This window comes from Hoplias malabaricus, chromosome 1 (genome assembly GCF_029633855.1).
Source record: "Hoplias malabaricus isolate fHopMal1 chromosome 1, fHopMal1.hap1, whole genome shotgun sequence".
Classification (NCBI taxonomy): Eukaryota; Metazoa; Chordata; class Actinopteri; order Characiformes; family Erythrinidae; genus Hoplias; species Hoplias malabaricus.
Genome location: NC_089800.1, coordinates 23,575,665 through 23,593,121, shown reverse-complemented (window position 1 = coordinate 23,593,121; position 17,457 = coordinate 23,575,665). Strand labels below are relative to the sequence as shown.

General features: G+C 40.4%; 1 protein-coding gene across 7 annotated transcripts in view; it reads right to left on the bottom strand.

Annotated features, from left to right (window-relative positions):
- mag (myelin associated glycoprotein) overlaps nt 1–17,457 on the bottom strand; it is a 29,015-nt gene that overhangs the window by 9,233 nt on the left and 2,325 nt on the right. For 3 of the 7 annotated variants that reach the window (XM_066659602.1, XM_066659647.1, XM_066659655.1), the window contains exons 1-7: nt 13,013–13,134; nt 8,490–8,575; nt 5,581–5,713; nt 4,006–4,079; nt 3,535–3,903; nt 1,983–2,279; nt 577–834 (exon numbers count right to left, since the gene is read on the bottom strand). In XM_066659602.1, the coding sequence (XP_066515699.1) occupies nt 577–834; nt 1,983–2,279; nt 3,535–3,903; nt 4,006–4,051 (970 nt within the window). In that variant the 5' untranslated portion in view covers nt 4,052–4,079; nt 5,581–5,713; nt 8,490–8,575; nt 13,013–13,134. Of the gene's footprint in view, nt 1–576; nt 835–1,982; nt 2,280–3,534; nt 3,904–4,005; nt 4,080–5,580; nt 5,714–8,489; nt 8,576–13,012; nt 13,135–17,457 lie in introns of those variants that run through there. The other 4 variants (XM_066659629.1, XM_066659620.1, XM_066659611.1 and 1 more) reach the window with 4 other exon arrangements.

Sequence of the window (17,457 nt, the reverse complement as noted above, 5' to 3'; positions counted from 1 at the left end):
TATGGATGGATGGTCGTGATGAATAATTACATGTGTAGGCATGTATGAATGAACTGGGCGTTATGAACAGAAGTCTGGATAGGTTGATTGGGAAGGACTGATGATGGACTGATGACTGAACTGGGATAGACGGATCAGTCAGGCAGAAGGAGGAAATGGATAAATGGTTTGCGAGAGAGGTAAGGATGGTTGGGATGGGCTTTAGATGGAAGGATGTATTGATGGGATTGGGATGCACAATGGATGGATGGATGAGTGGGATGGGTTAAATGGATGGAGGGAGAGATAAATGGGTTAGGAGGGTGGTATGAATGAGTTTAGAGGGATGAATGCATGGCTGGATGTGTGACTTGAAATGAAGGTAAAGATTGGGAGGTTGTTGAATGATTGATTAATAGGTGAATACGGAGGGATAGGTTAAACAGGTGGAGGGAGGGATAAAGGCATGAATAGGTTGTAAGGAAGGTATGAATGGATGGGTTTGCAGGATGTATGAATGGGTTGAGATGGATGAATGGATAAATGGATGAACAAGAATCCAAAATTTGCAGACTTTAACAAGAAGAACATACTTACACCTCACAGCCAGGTACATGGAGGTGTTCATCATCCCGTATCCATTGTCACCTACACAGGTGTAAACACCCTCCTGCTCAGGAGTGAGAGACTCCAGATACAATGAAGCATTTGACGCTGTCTCTGACAACAGCTCCTCGTCTCCAAAATGCCATGAAACCCTTGGTACTGGGTTGCTGTCCACATCGCAGTGCAGTACCACAGAACTGCCCTCCATGACCTCCTGAGATACGTTCACCCACACTGTGCGAGGGGGGTCTACAGTTGAGGAGACAAATGGCGATTACAGAATACATGAAGTCCAAGTGGTGTTGTTGAACTAACCGAGTAAGTCCACAGTCTTCACTTTTGATACATTTCACTCAAAATAATTTCACATTATTAATCCTGCCAAGGTGGGTAATCTCCCTGGGAACTTGACCAGCTGGAACACAGCACAGATGGGATTTTCAAATGCTCAGTTGTTTATTATGAGTAAGAGCCATGTGAGCTTTGCTAAGCTTTATATACATTAGAGGTGGAACGATCAAGGTTTTGACAGATCAGCTCAGTTTTCTGGCTGGTTATTGAATACGGCTATTTTAAACACTCTGCATGTGATATATATTGCTTTGGCTGCTGCTGCCATGTTTGATATCTCTCAGATGTTTCCTGGCCTAAGCTTGGTGCAGCTTTCTCCACCTTCACTTCTTCTACTTTCTTTTGATACTGACTGTTTTAGATCAAGTTAATCTTTATATAATTCCTTGTGTTGCTTGCTCTGTGAAGTACATTGTATAAGACTGACAAACTGAAAAACATTTTTTTTTATCTGCGTCAGTTTTTTTTAAAGCCGGACTGATGATATGTTCTCATTGTAGCACATGTGACAAGACTTTGGCTCACATAATTCAAGTCACAGATTTGCTCTTACTCATCAACCAGATGGAAGGAGCATCGGCTGGTCTCCGATCCCATATTTATACCAGAGATTCCGATAATCCGATCTGTAGCTGATCACTCCCTCCATCCCAGTTTCCAGCACCAAGCTCAAGGTCAAGAACTGTGTCTGTTTTGGGTTTGTTTCGGAAGCTGCTTCTATGTGAGGTAGAGATGTCCTGAGCATCATTTTATAGGCTTTGAATATTTTTTGAATGATCTAAACTAGCCCTCGAATACTAACTCTGAGAAATAATCATATATTTGAAATATGGTGTGGTGTGGATATCTGGGGTGAATTCACAAAGCAATCATGATCTATTTAGTTTTGATGTTTTGCAAATAATTACATTTTCTGATGTCTTTGATTACTTTTATATTACACTACAATTTTTGGTGCTTCTGAGTACTATAGAGCAATATCCATTACAGTGTTAATAATTGGACAGCCCGTGTTAGAAGAAATATTAATTATTTTTATAGCTTACACTTGACGTCCAGAGTGATGATGCGCTCATAGACAAAACTGGTGTTGGGGTAGTGGACCCTGCAGCCCAGCAGCTGCCCATTATGTACAGGTCTGGGCGTGAAGGTCAGTGTGCTGGCTAGCACAGCTGTGTTGCTGTCCTCCTCATAGCTGGAGGTGAAGAGAGGTTCAGGCAGGTAGTCTGTGTACATCCAGTGGATCTCTGGACTCATCTCTGGGCAGTTGTCTGGAGCATAGCAAGTCAAGTCCAAGCTCATATCACTGACTATCTCTGCAGGGATGTCAATGTTGGGCTGATCTAAGAAAGAAGCAGACAACAACTGAATTTACACTTTTTCTGGCATCATCATTTTTCATTGTCGATAAAATAAAACACTCCTTTGAGCAGAATGCTGTAATAGCCATAAGTCAAGAGTTTCTAACATATTGGTTCTGATATAAATCATCACAGACACAATGATCTTCACAGTAACACACAAACTAGTTCCAAAGTCGGTTCAACAAGTAGATAAACCACCATCAATGGACACAGACAATTAGTTGAATAGACAATTGATTGGGATTTTTTTTTACTGGGACAAGATGCTAACACCATAAAAATGCATTTTAAAAAAGAACGTTAAGGCCTTTTTGTTCTACCTATTTTCTATGTCAATGGACCTCTAAAAGAATGGTTGATTTATTCTTGATTCTTGATTCTACGGCAGTCAGGTATGTTATTTCAACATTGAATCATTGGCTAAATGTTTACAGTGAAACTTCAGAGAAGGCTTAGTCATTACTGGAAATATCTTATTCACGTCTGTCATTTCATACCAAAACACTGCAAATATTGTGTGATGTTCAGTGTTGATTTAATGCAAAAATATTATACCATAATACACCCAATGAAAATTATGAGGATTTTGCTCAGTGTTATCTTGATGGATATAGCTACACTATGTCTCCCATTGCTAAGGTCTTATGTTTATTTGTCACCAGCTTCAAATTAAACCTAAAACATCTTTAACAAGGACTGATTGTCCAGGGTTTATCTAGAATTCCCAATGTACACTAGCACCATATTAGCTGTAGCAGATTAGGATTGTTAAAATCAAATTCTTTGACATTAAAGCCTAGCTCAGATGTTCGTTATAATGGCCAGTAGATTAAAGTAAGCAGTGTGTTGCAAAGAATGCCGCTCTCAAGCAAGAAATTATGACCAGACCAATGTAACTGGTTCAAAAAGAAATTACTTTTTTCAGTCACTCATTCCAAATTATGATCATAATCATGTTGGCACTCAGGAAATGTATGTAGTCTTGTATGGATCGTTTTTGTAGCACATTGGTCCTGGAACAATGTTGTTTCATACATTAATGGAAATGAAGCTATGTTCATTCCCCTGTTAACTTCATCCAAGATTTTGTCCTGACTGTGACAACGTAAGAATATGAATAAAGCCATTTACAGCCAGGCATCTTGGAAGGTTGAATCAAACCATTGTATATAGATTGTTGTATACACTTGAATCAACAATCTGTCTCCTGCCAAGTTGAAGTTAGAGCACATACCCAACACTTTGAGCTCTGTGAAGTCTGGGTAGGTGTAGATATTTGCTCCTCCGAGGTCTGCTCTGAAGTAGTACCTCCCTGAAAGCTCCATTCCAAGGTTGTTTATCTGCAGTGTGCAGTTCTTCTGTGACAAGTCACCCAAGAGTTTGGTCCGGCCTTTGTAGCTTTCATGCACAATTTCTGTGCGAGATTTATAAACTACTGGAGGGAAGAGCTGTGGGTATGGTTGGCCAAAATACCAGATGCCGTGGATGCCCCGATAAGGCTTGACTGCAGCGGGGTATATAAATGTGCATGGGATCACCACACAGGAGTTGGTCATGGCTGAGATATCCCTGGGCATCCATACAGTCCACTGAGCACTTATATCTGTAACAAAACAGAGACCAGAGAGATTAGTAAAAAGGTCTTTGTCTCAGTTAAATATTAATAGTATTTGCTACACACCACAGCAAATAAACAGTTTATTACCTCTCACAAGCAGCAGTAAAGGCAGCAGCAGCTCCAAGCACTTCATTGTCTCTGTTGATCTTTAGACCATTAACCTTAAAAGAGTTTATAAATTCATTACTCATCATAACAACAGATGAAGCTAAAATGTTGCTGTATGTTTGGGATGATTTTGGACACTCAAGCTTAGTAGGGTTTTCTACCTGTCCTGACTTTTTCTAAATAATAATGACCACTTGATCTAATTCATTTTACTGAATATTCAGGGTCTATTGCTATATCCTCTTTAAATGCCAGTCCACCTTTGTGGTCAAAAAAATAAAACTTGAACCTTTGTATAAATCTTGAACCTTAATCTAACTGACAAATGTGCAAAAAAATGTTTCTAATGTTTTCACTGCACGACTTCATTGTGTTTTGTAAATATAAGCAAATGTTAAATTTAACGCCTGGAACACATTCCAAAAATGTTTGGACCGTGGAAAATGAAAGTGAAAAGTTTATAAGAATTTCATGTCACACTGGTTGATACCATAAAACAAGCTTTCACTAAATTCTTAGCCTTTGCAAGCAAAAAAAATTGATGCTCATCACTTTATGCCGAACTTGATGAGAGAATCATCAAATAGTTCCAACAGAACATTTTCAATGTCAATGACGAAGCAGCATAATTAAAAGGAAAGATGATGTAACACAGTGGTAAACATGCCTCTTTCTGTTTTTTGGAGTGTGTCGCCAACATCATTTTTTAAATGTGATTATATTTGATTGCTGTCCAATAAAAAACATAAAAAAACATCTCCCAAAATAGTAATTGTACAGGAGCAGGAAAAAACCTTCATAACTTTCAATAGAAGTGAATATAAAATAATTTATTCCAAGAAACTTTCCTCCCACAGTCCAAAAACACATGTTGGTAGGTGGATTCGCGACTCAAAAGTGTCCGTAGGTGTGAATGTGGGTGTATTCCTGCCTTGCGCCCAATGATTTCAGGTAGGCTCTGGACCCACCGCGACCCTGAACTGGATAAGCGGTTACAGATAATGAATGAATGAATGAATGTAGTTTTCAGACTGGTACTGTAGGCCTCTATGCCTAATAAGACTTTAAGACTTGAAATAAATTCCTCTTCAACATTACCTCATTACCTCACAGCGAACAGATGTTATTATTGTTATTTTGTGAAATAATGTTCAATGATGCGTAACATGACAATAATAATTATAAGGAGAAGTGATACTTTGGGGAAATTTAGTTTCTGCGTTTAACCTAGGGGGTGAACACACACACACACACACACACACACACACACACACACACACACTAGTGAACACACAAGCAGCTGGCTGTCAGTTGTAGTGTCTTGGGAGCAGCTGGGGGTTAGTTGCCTTGCACAAGGTCACTTTAGCCATGCATATTTAGGGAGAGGAAAGCACAGTTCCTACACTCCCCTACACCCATTTATTCCTGCTGGTCCTAGGGATGGATTGTGGAACTTTAAAACCACAGCTGCCTCCAAAACAAAATTATTGCAGGTGGTATTGAGATCACTGAAACAAATTAAATCACTGTGTAGTGTTAGATGTTGAAAATCACCTTAAACTTTTGGATGAGAGTCAGATGGGCACTGACTCTGTCTTCTCTCTCTCGCCCTCTTTCTCACTCCAGCTGGTGCGCTCTCTCTCTCTCTCTCTCTCTCTCTCTCGGTCCGCTCAGCTGCCCTTATGACCTAAATAAATAAACAAATAAGATCAGGATCAGCCAGAGACATTAGCTTTACTCACCAGCAGCAAACACACACTCTTGCAGGCACATATACATCAGACAGTCAGCACCTGTTTCCCACAGAGCTGCAGTGTGTGGGAGAAGAGAATTGCTCATTATAACAGCACAACGTCAGCCTCGGCGTCTCTCTCACACAAATACTGCTGCACTGTTTGGTAGAGTGACACATCATTCAGAGGTCATTATCCACAACAGCATGCCATCACCAAATGCTTCTGTTTATTTTATTTACGGGCTGAGGACCCGTGCTGTCACAGAGAGCCCCCCGCTTTATGTCATGCATGTTCTCGTTCTTTCTTTCTTCCTTTCTTTTTTTCTTAGTATATACCTTCTTTTTACTTCACATTTCTTATATTTATTTGCCTCTCTGTCTTCATCCATCTCTGTTCTTCCTCCTCTCTCTCTCTCTCTCTCCCTCTGTGTGTGTGTTTGTGCATGTGTAATAAACACAAGTTCTTTAAGCACTCTTAAGAGCAGAAGGGGGCCACAGATGGTGGGCCTTGGAACGGATTGTTGGAGAAATCTCTCTGATTCCCATGTTTGACTCCCTTAAGATCATAAGCCTCATGCAGTGGAAAAAGGAGGAAAACTTTTGTTCATTTTTGGAAGGGAGAGTAGGGAATGAAACTCCAGTGGATGCTCATTTACAAATAGCCACAGAAGAAGCAGGTCTTATCACAGACAAAATGACAGGAGGTCGCATAAGCCAGACAAAATAATGCAATTCTAATTTAAGATGCCCATTTAACTTTTTTTTTTTAAATGTTGATACACCTGGACTAGTGCATTTCAAAGAGTGTCAATTGTTCCCCATTCTTTACAGCCCATATGTGGAAGCTAAACAATTCAAAACAGTCAGTCAATTTAAATAATTTTTTATGCTGTCACACCCAGGACATCTAAATATTTCAATACATCCACCTATTCAGCATGCAGCATTTTAGCTTCATCCATTCGTGCTGAAGCTGTAAGAAGTGTTTCAGCCAGAGCTGTGTTCTGAATTAATCAAAATTCATGTCAGATTTTAAACAATTCCCTCTACAATACACTGTAACAAAACCAACCCATTTAATTCTATAGAAAATAGGGTTTAGATACATAAGCCAAACAAATGTAAATATAAAATCAGAGACTAGGACATGAGTGCACTCATTTTAATGTGCACTCACGTCTAGACTCAAAGCCACGTCTAAAGCTAAAAAATAATTAATAATTATAGGTACTGTACAGTTTTAATGTTCTTCTTAAAGTTACAGTAATGGTATTAAGTAATACCTTATAACTTATATAATCAGCTTTGTAAGTTTTGAATGGCTGAATGCGTCTGTGAGCTCCGTAAACCGTTAGAAAGCGCAGATTATACCGTTTCTGAAAAATTGCGCTCTTATCGCGGTGCTGTGAGGCCTCTGGGAGTAATCCAGTGTGAAAAAACACCTAAAAATCAAGGTGCTCCTTCAACATTTGTGTGTCATGTTCGTCATGAAATATTCTAATCATATTCACTATAATCAGAAAAGAAGACGCTGCAAAGGAACAAGAAAAAGTGTTTACTTTCAGTTTCGTTTTGACTCACATGACGTTCTCTGGGCGGAAAAATATGAGTCATCAGCAAAAACATATTCCTATTATTGATTTATAGCTTTTCAATGTTTTTGTAGGTTTCACATCAAATAATAATGCATTAGATCAACAAATATAAACTAAAAAGCTTAAATAATTCTTTATTGTGTATGTTTATCTTTGATAGCTATATACATAGGGTTCATATTACATTTGTTTTTTCACCAGAGAGTGTTTTCTCTGACTATATGCTGGAACCACAGGAAAAGTGGGCAAACTCTGTATTAATACTCTTCATTTCCCAAGAAACCTTGGATGAGCAGGTGTCTACAAACGTTTTCATTAGTGTAACAAAGTCATTTGAGTATGTCTCACATAATGGTGAAAGCCAGGTTGGAAATCCTCTAACAATTCTGCTTGCCAAGAAAAATTGACCAAACCTTTAGATCAGTTTAGACTAGGGCTGAATGATTTGAGGTAATACCTATTTGGGATTTTTCTGACCATTTTTGTGACTTAAGGTGACTATTTTTATAACCAAGAAAATCATAGGCTTTAATTTTAAATATTGAATGTAGAGTGCCAAACTATAGTTGTGGTTGTTGTCATCAGCACAGTGTTTAATTGCCGTTTATTAACATAAATGTGTTATTTATGACCTAAATTGCCCCATTTATATTTTGTTAAGACATTGTTCTATATAATGTAGTCTGTAATTAAAAGTGCAGCTCATGTGATTTGAAAATTGGACTCTCAAATTGCTATTTCTAAATAAAAAAACAATGAATCACTTAGCTTTAGTTCAAAATAAAGATTCCTAAATGCTCTTTAGACATATGGATTTAAAAAAATGTTTAATCGATGACTGTATATTATGAGATTGAAATAATAACTTACTTTTGCAAATATTAAAAAGTCCATTACAGTATCATGTCAAAAAATATGAAAACCCTATTAATATCAATTACTATAAATTACAATGACTACTTTTCCTAAAGCCAGTTGATCGAGGCAGTGTAAAATCCACACATCATACATATGGAGATCGTAGCAGGAGAGATAACGTTAGAGCAGCTCAGGCAGTGAGACAATGCCCCAGTGAAACAAACAGAGCATTCACAGCAGACAAACAAGTCTCACATCATCAGCGAAGCACTTGCCTCATACCAGCTCCAGCTCACCCAGGCCTGGCCTTCTAAATCCCACAGCACAGCTCGTCCAGTTCCACGTCTCCTCAAGACCACTGCTGAGGTACAGGGAGAGACGGAGGGAGACAAAGAGTCAGGGATAGATGATGGGGAAGGATAAAGGCTGCATTAGCTATGAACTGTTGTGAATGTGTATGGTGGGCAGTCGTGAATATGCAGACATTTATCACCAAGTTTCAAACCCACACCGAACATTCCACTCTGTGATAATGTGTGTCAGTCCACTTTCCACATTGGTCCCTCATCAAAGCCGCATTCCTGGAGAATACATTGGCCTTTACCACATTTCCCTTCCACTTCTAGTGCAAAGTCAGAATAATTACGGTTGACAATTTGTTCCTAGACACATGACCAAGAGTTTGTTTACATCCCACCTGAAATTAAATGTGTTAACAGGTCATTTGTGCCCATTTGCTGCAGCAGCATTTTGGGAAGGGTTTTGGGTAAAAGACTATGAGGACTTTGAATTACATGAGGGAGGGTAAAATTTGAAAATTATTCTTCATGCTCATCTCAGTCATTCATTAAACACACAAACAAAAAAGAACCTTTTAAAGAGCAATTCACAAACTGGTTCTTTATGGAACCAAAAGTGTTGCTTCAGTGGAATCCCAGTGATGTTTTTTTTCTGTTGAAATGTGTGTCATTTAAAGCAGTAAAAGTAAAAGCCAGACAGTGTATACAGTTTCATACCCATACTATATTTATGCTAGGAGTTTATAGAGTTTATTGTTCTGAATGCAGTTGCATTCTCTTTTGCTCTTTCACTCTTCACTATAGTGTCAGAAAAAAAGGGTGATCACTAAATGCACCTTTAAAGGTATAGCAGTGGTTTTAAAGTCCATTTTTGTTCCCTAAAAATACATTATATTCTCTTCTTCAGAAGGAGAGATGAATATGTGTAAACTTTCCTTATAGAACTGTGTAAAAAATAACTACATATTGTAAGTCCTAGAGATTAAATGGGGCATAAGAAATCAACACTATTTAAAATCGAGAGTTATAACAAAATAAGGTACAATTACATTCCCTAATTAAAGGTACTGGACCCTTGAGGGTACCACCACAGTGAGAGTTTTTCTGACAGAGTTACACACACAAAGAGCCATAGTGTCATAGTTCATCTTTGTAACAGGAAGCTAAGGGTAAGCACTGCAGGTAGAGGTCACGAAAGTGAATAATAACCTTAAAGGAGAAGCATTTCTATATGTCTGTACATCGTGAATGTTTTGCAAAGTATAAAGATGTTAAAAAAGTGAAACTTTTATCTTAGCACTGGAACAATTAAACTGCTGGAGAGTCTGAGCAGAGGGCAGAAAGTGAACAGCTGCCTTATGTGGTGGAGATGGAAGGAGATCAGTGAGAGTGTAACACAACAGTGAGCCTGTGTAATTCATGTCACACAACATGCCACAGCTTCCCACACACAGGAAAAAAAGTCCCCCCACACACACATAGCTGCACACGACTCTGAGAGGGCTCTTATCACAACAAAGCAGATACATGACTTTTCCTAATGACACGTCTCTGTCTGTCACTGAGAGAGAAAGAGAGACTCTAGAGCTCTAGATCTTAACCATTAAGTCAGTGATGTAACCAAGATCCTATTATGAACAAGCTGGATTATATTATGTCACTGGTTTATTGAAAATATCTTGTAATATACAGTGTATTGACTAGTTGTTTGTCTCCTTTTGCTGTAGTAACAGCCTCTTACCTCTGGAAGACTTTACACCAGATGCTGGAACATTGCTGTGAGGATTTGATTGCATTCCACCACACAAACATGTTTCTGACATTAGCTAATTAGTTCTTCATCACAAGAAAAAACAGTGCCACTTCCCCACAGCCCAATGGTGGGGCTCTTTATATCCCTCTAGCTGACACTTGGCATTGGTCATGTGTCTATGAACAGATGAACCCCTGTGTCATCAGTGAATATACTGTATCCGGTCAAATTCTATAATTAGAAGGAGTGTGCAGATTTTACACATGTCATGTGACAGCTAGGGAGATCTGCCGCCCCAGGAGTTACACCACAGCTTCTTGTAGGAAACAATAGTGCCCCCAGTAAGAATCAGCAGCATGGGGTGTTATTTCCGCATTAAGGAGCTACTGCTGTGTAGAATACAAGCATTTTTCTTCTCTCGACATTTCCCTTGGTGTGAGGCCCTTATACTGAAAAAGAACACATTCTGATACCTGTGCTATGAATGGAAATATTTAATGCTAAAAAGAATAAGAGGATTTTCCAGAGCAGGTCTTTTCACAGCTTGCTGTGTTGGTAGCGTGTGACGTGGACCCCATACGTCTGCACAGGTGCCCACTAAAATTACCAGAGGAGCAGATGGTCTTAAAACATGACTGTTCTGTGTGTGTGTGTGTGTGTGTGTGTGTGTGTGAACAATAAGCAATGTCGTTAGTGAAAGTTTACCTGAAATTATTACAAATTATTATTATTATTATTATTATTATTATTATTGGGCAGAGTAGGCCTTTACTGGGACAAATTTACAATCACAGTTAAAAGTGGTACAATTACTGTATCGCTTTTCACAGAAGGTCACATTGTCTCATCTTTTAATGTGACAATGACTAGCATTTTTACATGACATACTTGTTGACATCAAAGTTAAATTTATGTATTATTTTACATGAAATGAAGTTTAATTATTTTATAGGTTTTAAGGTCTTAAATAATTTTTACCATGAACTGGTTCTGTTCATCTATGAGATTGTTTGAGGGCATAACATATAAAATCTTTACCCAGACAAAACAAAACTGTCAAACATTTAATGCTGAATGAGTGTATATCTACATTCTGCAACATGATGCTGAACTGCTATTCTGAAATCAAACAGTCTAAACCAAGCAGTAAAGCTAAAACAACTCCATATAGCACTTCACATATTAATCCTGAACTGCTGTGGTTTAACAAGAATTCTCAGCTTGATACCTAACAAGTTCCAGCTCACAAAAAATAAATAAATAAATAAATAAAAAAGCTAACAAAAGATCATTCAAAAAGGCTCCCTTAAAAGTAACATATACAATCTAGGTGTTGCATTATAAGCAATTACCTAGAAAACAAAATAGTATCACAGATTCCTTCACATACACATTACCCTCCATTGAGCTTTACTGTGTTAGCGTGTTAGCATTGTTATTCCTGTGCTGTATATGGTCTTGTAGTGAGATATGGGCAGATGGCGGACTCAGTAGTCTCTCTATGCTGGACACTAGCTTCCTGCCCACACCTCAGGGTGGATAGTCAGGGGCCTCATTCCAATTCAGAGGAAACAAGCATGACTTTCCTCCTCTTTTGTGCACTTAGGAAAATCCATGTAGGCGGTTGTTATTGTTAATAAAAGTCATCAGTCAAGCTTGTGGCAAAAACAATCTGTGTGATTTATTTCTGCAGCTACTGAGCCGTGCAGAAGTAAAACCAACTTTACAAATATTCAAAGAAACCAATCTGGCTTAACCAAGCTGGTTTAAACCAATCAGCACAGGTCATCGAATTCTTTTAATGGATGAATATATATATATATATATATATATTAATTTAAACATACTGAAAAATCTGAACAGTGACTAAAGTGACACGTCACTCCATGACACAAGTAAATCTCCCCGCTGATTGCTGCATGACTGAGACACATGAAGCCTAGACCCCACCCATTCTACCCCTTTCCTTCACCTGAACAGCTCATTCCATCTCTCTCTCTCTCTCTCTGTCTCACACACATACACATATGCATGAGCACAAAGCATCCATGCTCTGGCTCTGTCTCAATAACATCCTGCGGGCTTATGCCAGTGAATCAAATATGTGCCAAGACACCCACACTGAAGATACCGTCCAAAACAACAAGGCACAGTCACAGGCTTAACACCAAGGGACAGGTGACCTGCTACACTCTCAGACTCCGATAGAGATCTTTTCAGGTTCTTTTTTTTAAACTCAATATTTCTACAGATGAAACCATATAGACAGGCCACCATTACCAAGCAACGTGTGCTTGGTAAAACTTATCACTGCAATAACCATGTTATATCTGACAGATGTTGCCCTGACAGATTTTGTTGGTTAATATAACAGTGACAGTATTGTCATGCCAGATGGCTTAATGTTTGATGTCACATGCCAGTTTTTGTGTTTTCCATTTAGCCGTCTTGGCATCAAGCATGTTATTGGTAATGAAATATTCCAGTAATGTTAATATGGCACTGTTATTACTGGATATAATCTGTTACTAAAGATGATAGTGTACCATTTTCACATTTTGGTCATTCTCAATCCTTAAGCATCTACATCCCTTATATTCTGATTTAATCTGATGCACTGAATTCAATGAATGAACTCACTTCATTAAATCAGACACTGAAAACATAAACAGAGCAACAGTTTGACAGATAAAAAGTTTAAACAAAACCAGAATAAAACAAATTTAATTCAATTATTAAGACTCACCCAGTGAATCACCTCAGGCCTCCTCTCCTCATCCAATAACGAGCATTAATCAGCAGTGCAAGCAGCCGTACCCTGATACACACTCACACACACCCCCTTACGCCACCCACCCTCAGTGAACATGTATCTCTCTCTCCCTCTGTCTCTTGCCTCGCTCTGTACCACGCCCCAGCTCTCGTTCTCTCTCCACACCCCCCACCCCTTTTCTATATGGAAATGTCAGAACCCCAGTGTACAGAGCATTGTTCTGACCCTCAGACCATTCATAAAGTGACCCACTGTTGCCCTGGCACAACAAAATATGGGCAGAGAGGCAGAGGTGGACTGGGCCTACTGACCCAAGCAAGAAAAATACCGAGAGGATAAAGGGAAAAAGAATAAATTATACGCATCTTTTAGACTGAATGGAATGAGAAGAATGCAAGAAGCTGTTCAGTTGGAGGGCGGATGGATACAAATTTTTTCTTGAGGTGGATGGGGAGGGGGTGGAGATGACACAACGTCCTGGACCACATTCGGCTCTTTTATGACTTCTCTGGTTTGAAAGTTGTGGTGACTCACACAGAGAATCAACACAGTGTTCCTCCAGACCATTTAAAAATAGCTTTAAAAAAATGTGTCAACAGCATCATCTTACAAAACACACAACAAATTCACACAAGGCTGGTTTCATGGACTTATAACTGAACCACTTAGACAACTGTGTTTCTCCATCTCCTACATTCTACAAATATTATAACTACTGCTATTGTACCAATTATAATTTTTCAATTTTACAGAAGCTTTTTGGAGAATCTCATGCTCTAAATGTTTAACATTAGTCAACACCTGTCTGGAAAACCAGCGTTAGACCTTTTGTACTTTTTTTCTTATATGCACCTCATATACCCAACTCCCTCATATCTCACATGCTCACAGCCAGCTAAACATTCTCTGTAACAGTCTTTTTTTTTTGATGCATCTTGATAGTAGTCTTCCATATCCATATCAGCCACAATATTAAAAACACTAACAGGTGATATAAATACCAAGTGAAAGTATCTTAATCACTTTGACAAGGACCAAACTGTGATTGTAACACTGTATTTGGTCGGAGCATCTCCAACACGGTCTTAGTGAGGACAACTAGTGAACCGATAACAGATTAATGGGTGCTCATTGAAATAATTTTGCATAATTTAGGTAATTTTAGATTATTAAATTGATTCAGTTTATCTGACAGTGGTTTTAATCTTGTGGCTGATCTATGTGTGTAAGCTTGAAGCTGGTTTGATGCATACATTGCATGGTGTTATGGTACAAATGTGATGTCAGATGTGGGTGTGGCATAAAATAATACAGTACAACACTTATTCAGGAGTTTGTCCTTTGACAATAGTGACATACATCTCAGTAGTGAAATGACGATCTGAAAGCTACACTCAGGACCCTTAAACACCCACCATATAGCATACACACACACACATACAAACACACACCCCTGCCCCTTGTGCCTCCACACACAGGGTCTATTGTCCTGGACGCCCAAGGGGAGAACAGAGCAAGCCAGCTTGAGCCTGACACCACACTACACAGGGAAGTCGATGTCCACTGCTGATTGTCCTTCAAATAACAACAATTCCCCCTTTCTTTTATCTCAAATTAGCTGCACTATAAGTCTCTGCCTTGTTTTACTTATTTTATATCTCAGTCCATATAAATTCACCTTCACCATTACGATGATGGCAACATCACTCCACACCAACGCACCCACATCCCAGGGACCCACTGCAGTTCATTTGTACAGGGCATGATGTCAGTATGTCTTGGGCCAGAGCTCGTGCCCTGCAGAGCATGCTCCAAGACATACACACTGCTGGAGAAAGGGCCCATTGTCCCTCTGTTGTGTTCAGGGAGACAGGCTTGATGGATTGTTCCTGGAGTAACAGACAGTTTTGTGGTAAAATGGAAAGATGAAGGGATCTGGAGAAAGACGAGTCATGGAACAGACTGACTCCGATGTGAAAGGTCTGATCCAGGACCAGGTTTAGAGGCCAGAGATAAGCCTCTAATGTGAGAAAGTGCATCTAACTGTTTCACAGCATAATCACTTCATCTCAAACCTGAGCGATGTGAAATGAGGCAATGTGTGGATGAACATTTTGTGATATGGATTGTGCTTTAGAAATCTTCCCTGAGTGGATAAATCGAATGATTACGAGCACGCTGGAAGGGTTTTCTAAAGTCAAAGCATGGTGAAGTATATGTTTTTTCACTGGAGACCTCTTAAAGCCTCATTTGCACAGCTTCTCAGCAGCAACTTATGTATTAGCATGTTATTTTTTTCTCCTCATATCTTCTATCAGTTATATTACACAAAAATCCAAAACTCTTCAGGCTTAAGGCAATGTGGTGAAATGCAGTTCTCTCTGGTTTGTTCACATTCAATAGCTCTGTGTCTTTTAAGGTGGAATGGTATACTGAGTTGGGGGTGGGTTTTTGTTTGTATATATTTATTCACTGACTGAATTAACACTCAAACTCATTTGACTCTTGAATTTGGAGCAGGTTCGCCTTAAATAATCTGAAACAGCAAAAAAAAATGTAAATAATATTACCCACCTATGGAGCAGAAATAGAACAATACCTCATCTTGATTCTTGCTTTTCAGTGTTTGGACAACTCCAAAAAGCTCCAAATGCCTTTTTGCTGACGTTAGCTGAGAGAGAGAGAGCCTAGGATACCGAACTGAGATCCACTGTTTGTCTTAGCCATTTACTTACACTCAGGCCTGGTTTTGCGTATAGAGAAGAAATAGAGATCTAGCAAATTGTGAGGAAACATCCTCAATAATCCATCCATCCATCCATCCATTATCTGTAACCGCTTATCCAGTTCAGGGTCATGGTGGGTCCAGAGCTTACCTGGAATCATTGGGCGCAAGGCAGGAATACACCCAGGAAGGGGAGCCAGCCCTTCACAAGGCAACACTCACATATTCACTCACACACTCACACCTACAGACACTTTTGAGTCGCCAATCCACCTACCAACGTGTGTTTTTGGACTGTGGGAGGAAACCGGAGCACCCAGAGGAAACCCACGCAGACACAGGGAGAACACACCACACTCCTCACAGACAGTCACCCGGGGAAAACCCACGCAGACACAGAGAGAACACACCACACTCCTCACAGACAGTCACCTGGAGGAAACCCACGCAGACACAGACAGAACACACCACACTCCTCACAGACAGTCACCCGGAGGAAACCCACGCAGACACAGGGATAACACACCACACTCCTCACAGACAGTCACCTGGAGGAAACCCACGCAGACACAGGGAGAACACACCACACTCCTCACAGACATTCACCTGGAGGAAACCCACGCAGACACAGACAGAACACACCACACTCCTCACAGACAGTCACCCGGAGGAAACCTACACAGACACAGGGAGAACACACCACACTCCTCACAGACAGTCACCTGGAGGAAACCCACGCAGACACAGGGAGAACACACCACACTCCTCACAGACAGTCACCTGGAGGAAACCTACACAGACACAGGGAGAACACACCACACTCCTCACAGACAGTCACCTGGAGGAAACCTACACAGACACAGGGAGAACACACCACACTCCTCACAGACAGTCACCTGGAGGAAACCCACGCAGACACAGAGAGAACACACAACACTCCTCACAGACAGTCACCTGGAGGAAACCTACACAGACACAGGGAGAACACACCACACTCCTCACAGACAGTCACCTGGAGGAAACCCACGCAGACACAGGGAGAACACACCACACTCCTCACAGACATTCACCTGGAGGAAACCCACGCAGACACAGACAGAACACACCACACTCCTCACAGACAGTCACCCGGAGGAAACCCACGCAGACACAGGGAGAACACACCACACTCCTCACAGACAGTCACTCCGGAAGAAACCCTCGCTGACAAAGGGAGAACACACCACACTCCTCACAGACAGTCACCTGGAGGAAACCCACATAGACACAGAGAGAACACACCACACTCCTCACAGACAGTCACCCGGAGGAAACCCACACAGACACAGGGAGAACACACCACACTCCTCACAGACAGTCCCCTGGAGGAAACCTACGCTGACACAGGGAGAACACACCACACTCCTCACAGACAGTCACCTGGAGGAAACCCGCGCTGACACAGGGAGAACACACCACACTCCTCACAGACAGTCACCTGGAGGAAACCCACGCAGACACAGGAAGAACACACCACACTCCTCACAGACAGTCACCTGGAGGAAACCCACGCAGACACAGGGAGAACACACCACACTCCTCACAGACAGTCACCCGGAGGAAACCCGCGCTGACACAGGGAGAACACACCACACTCCTCACAGACAGTCACCTGGAGGAAACCCACGCAGGCACAGAGAGAACACACCACACT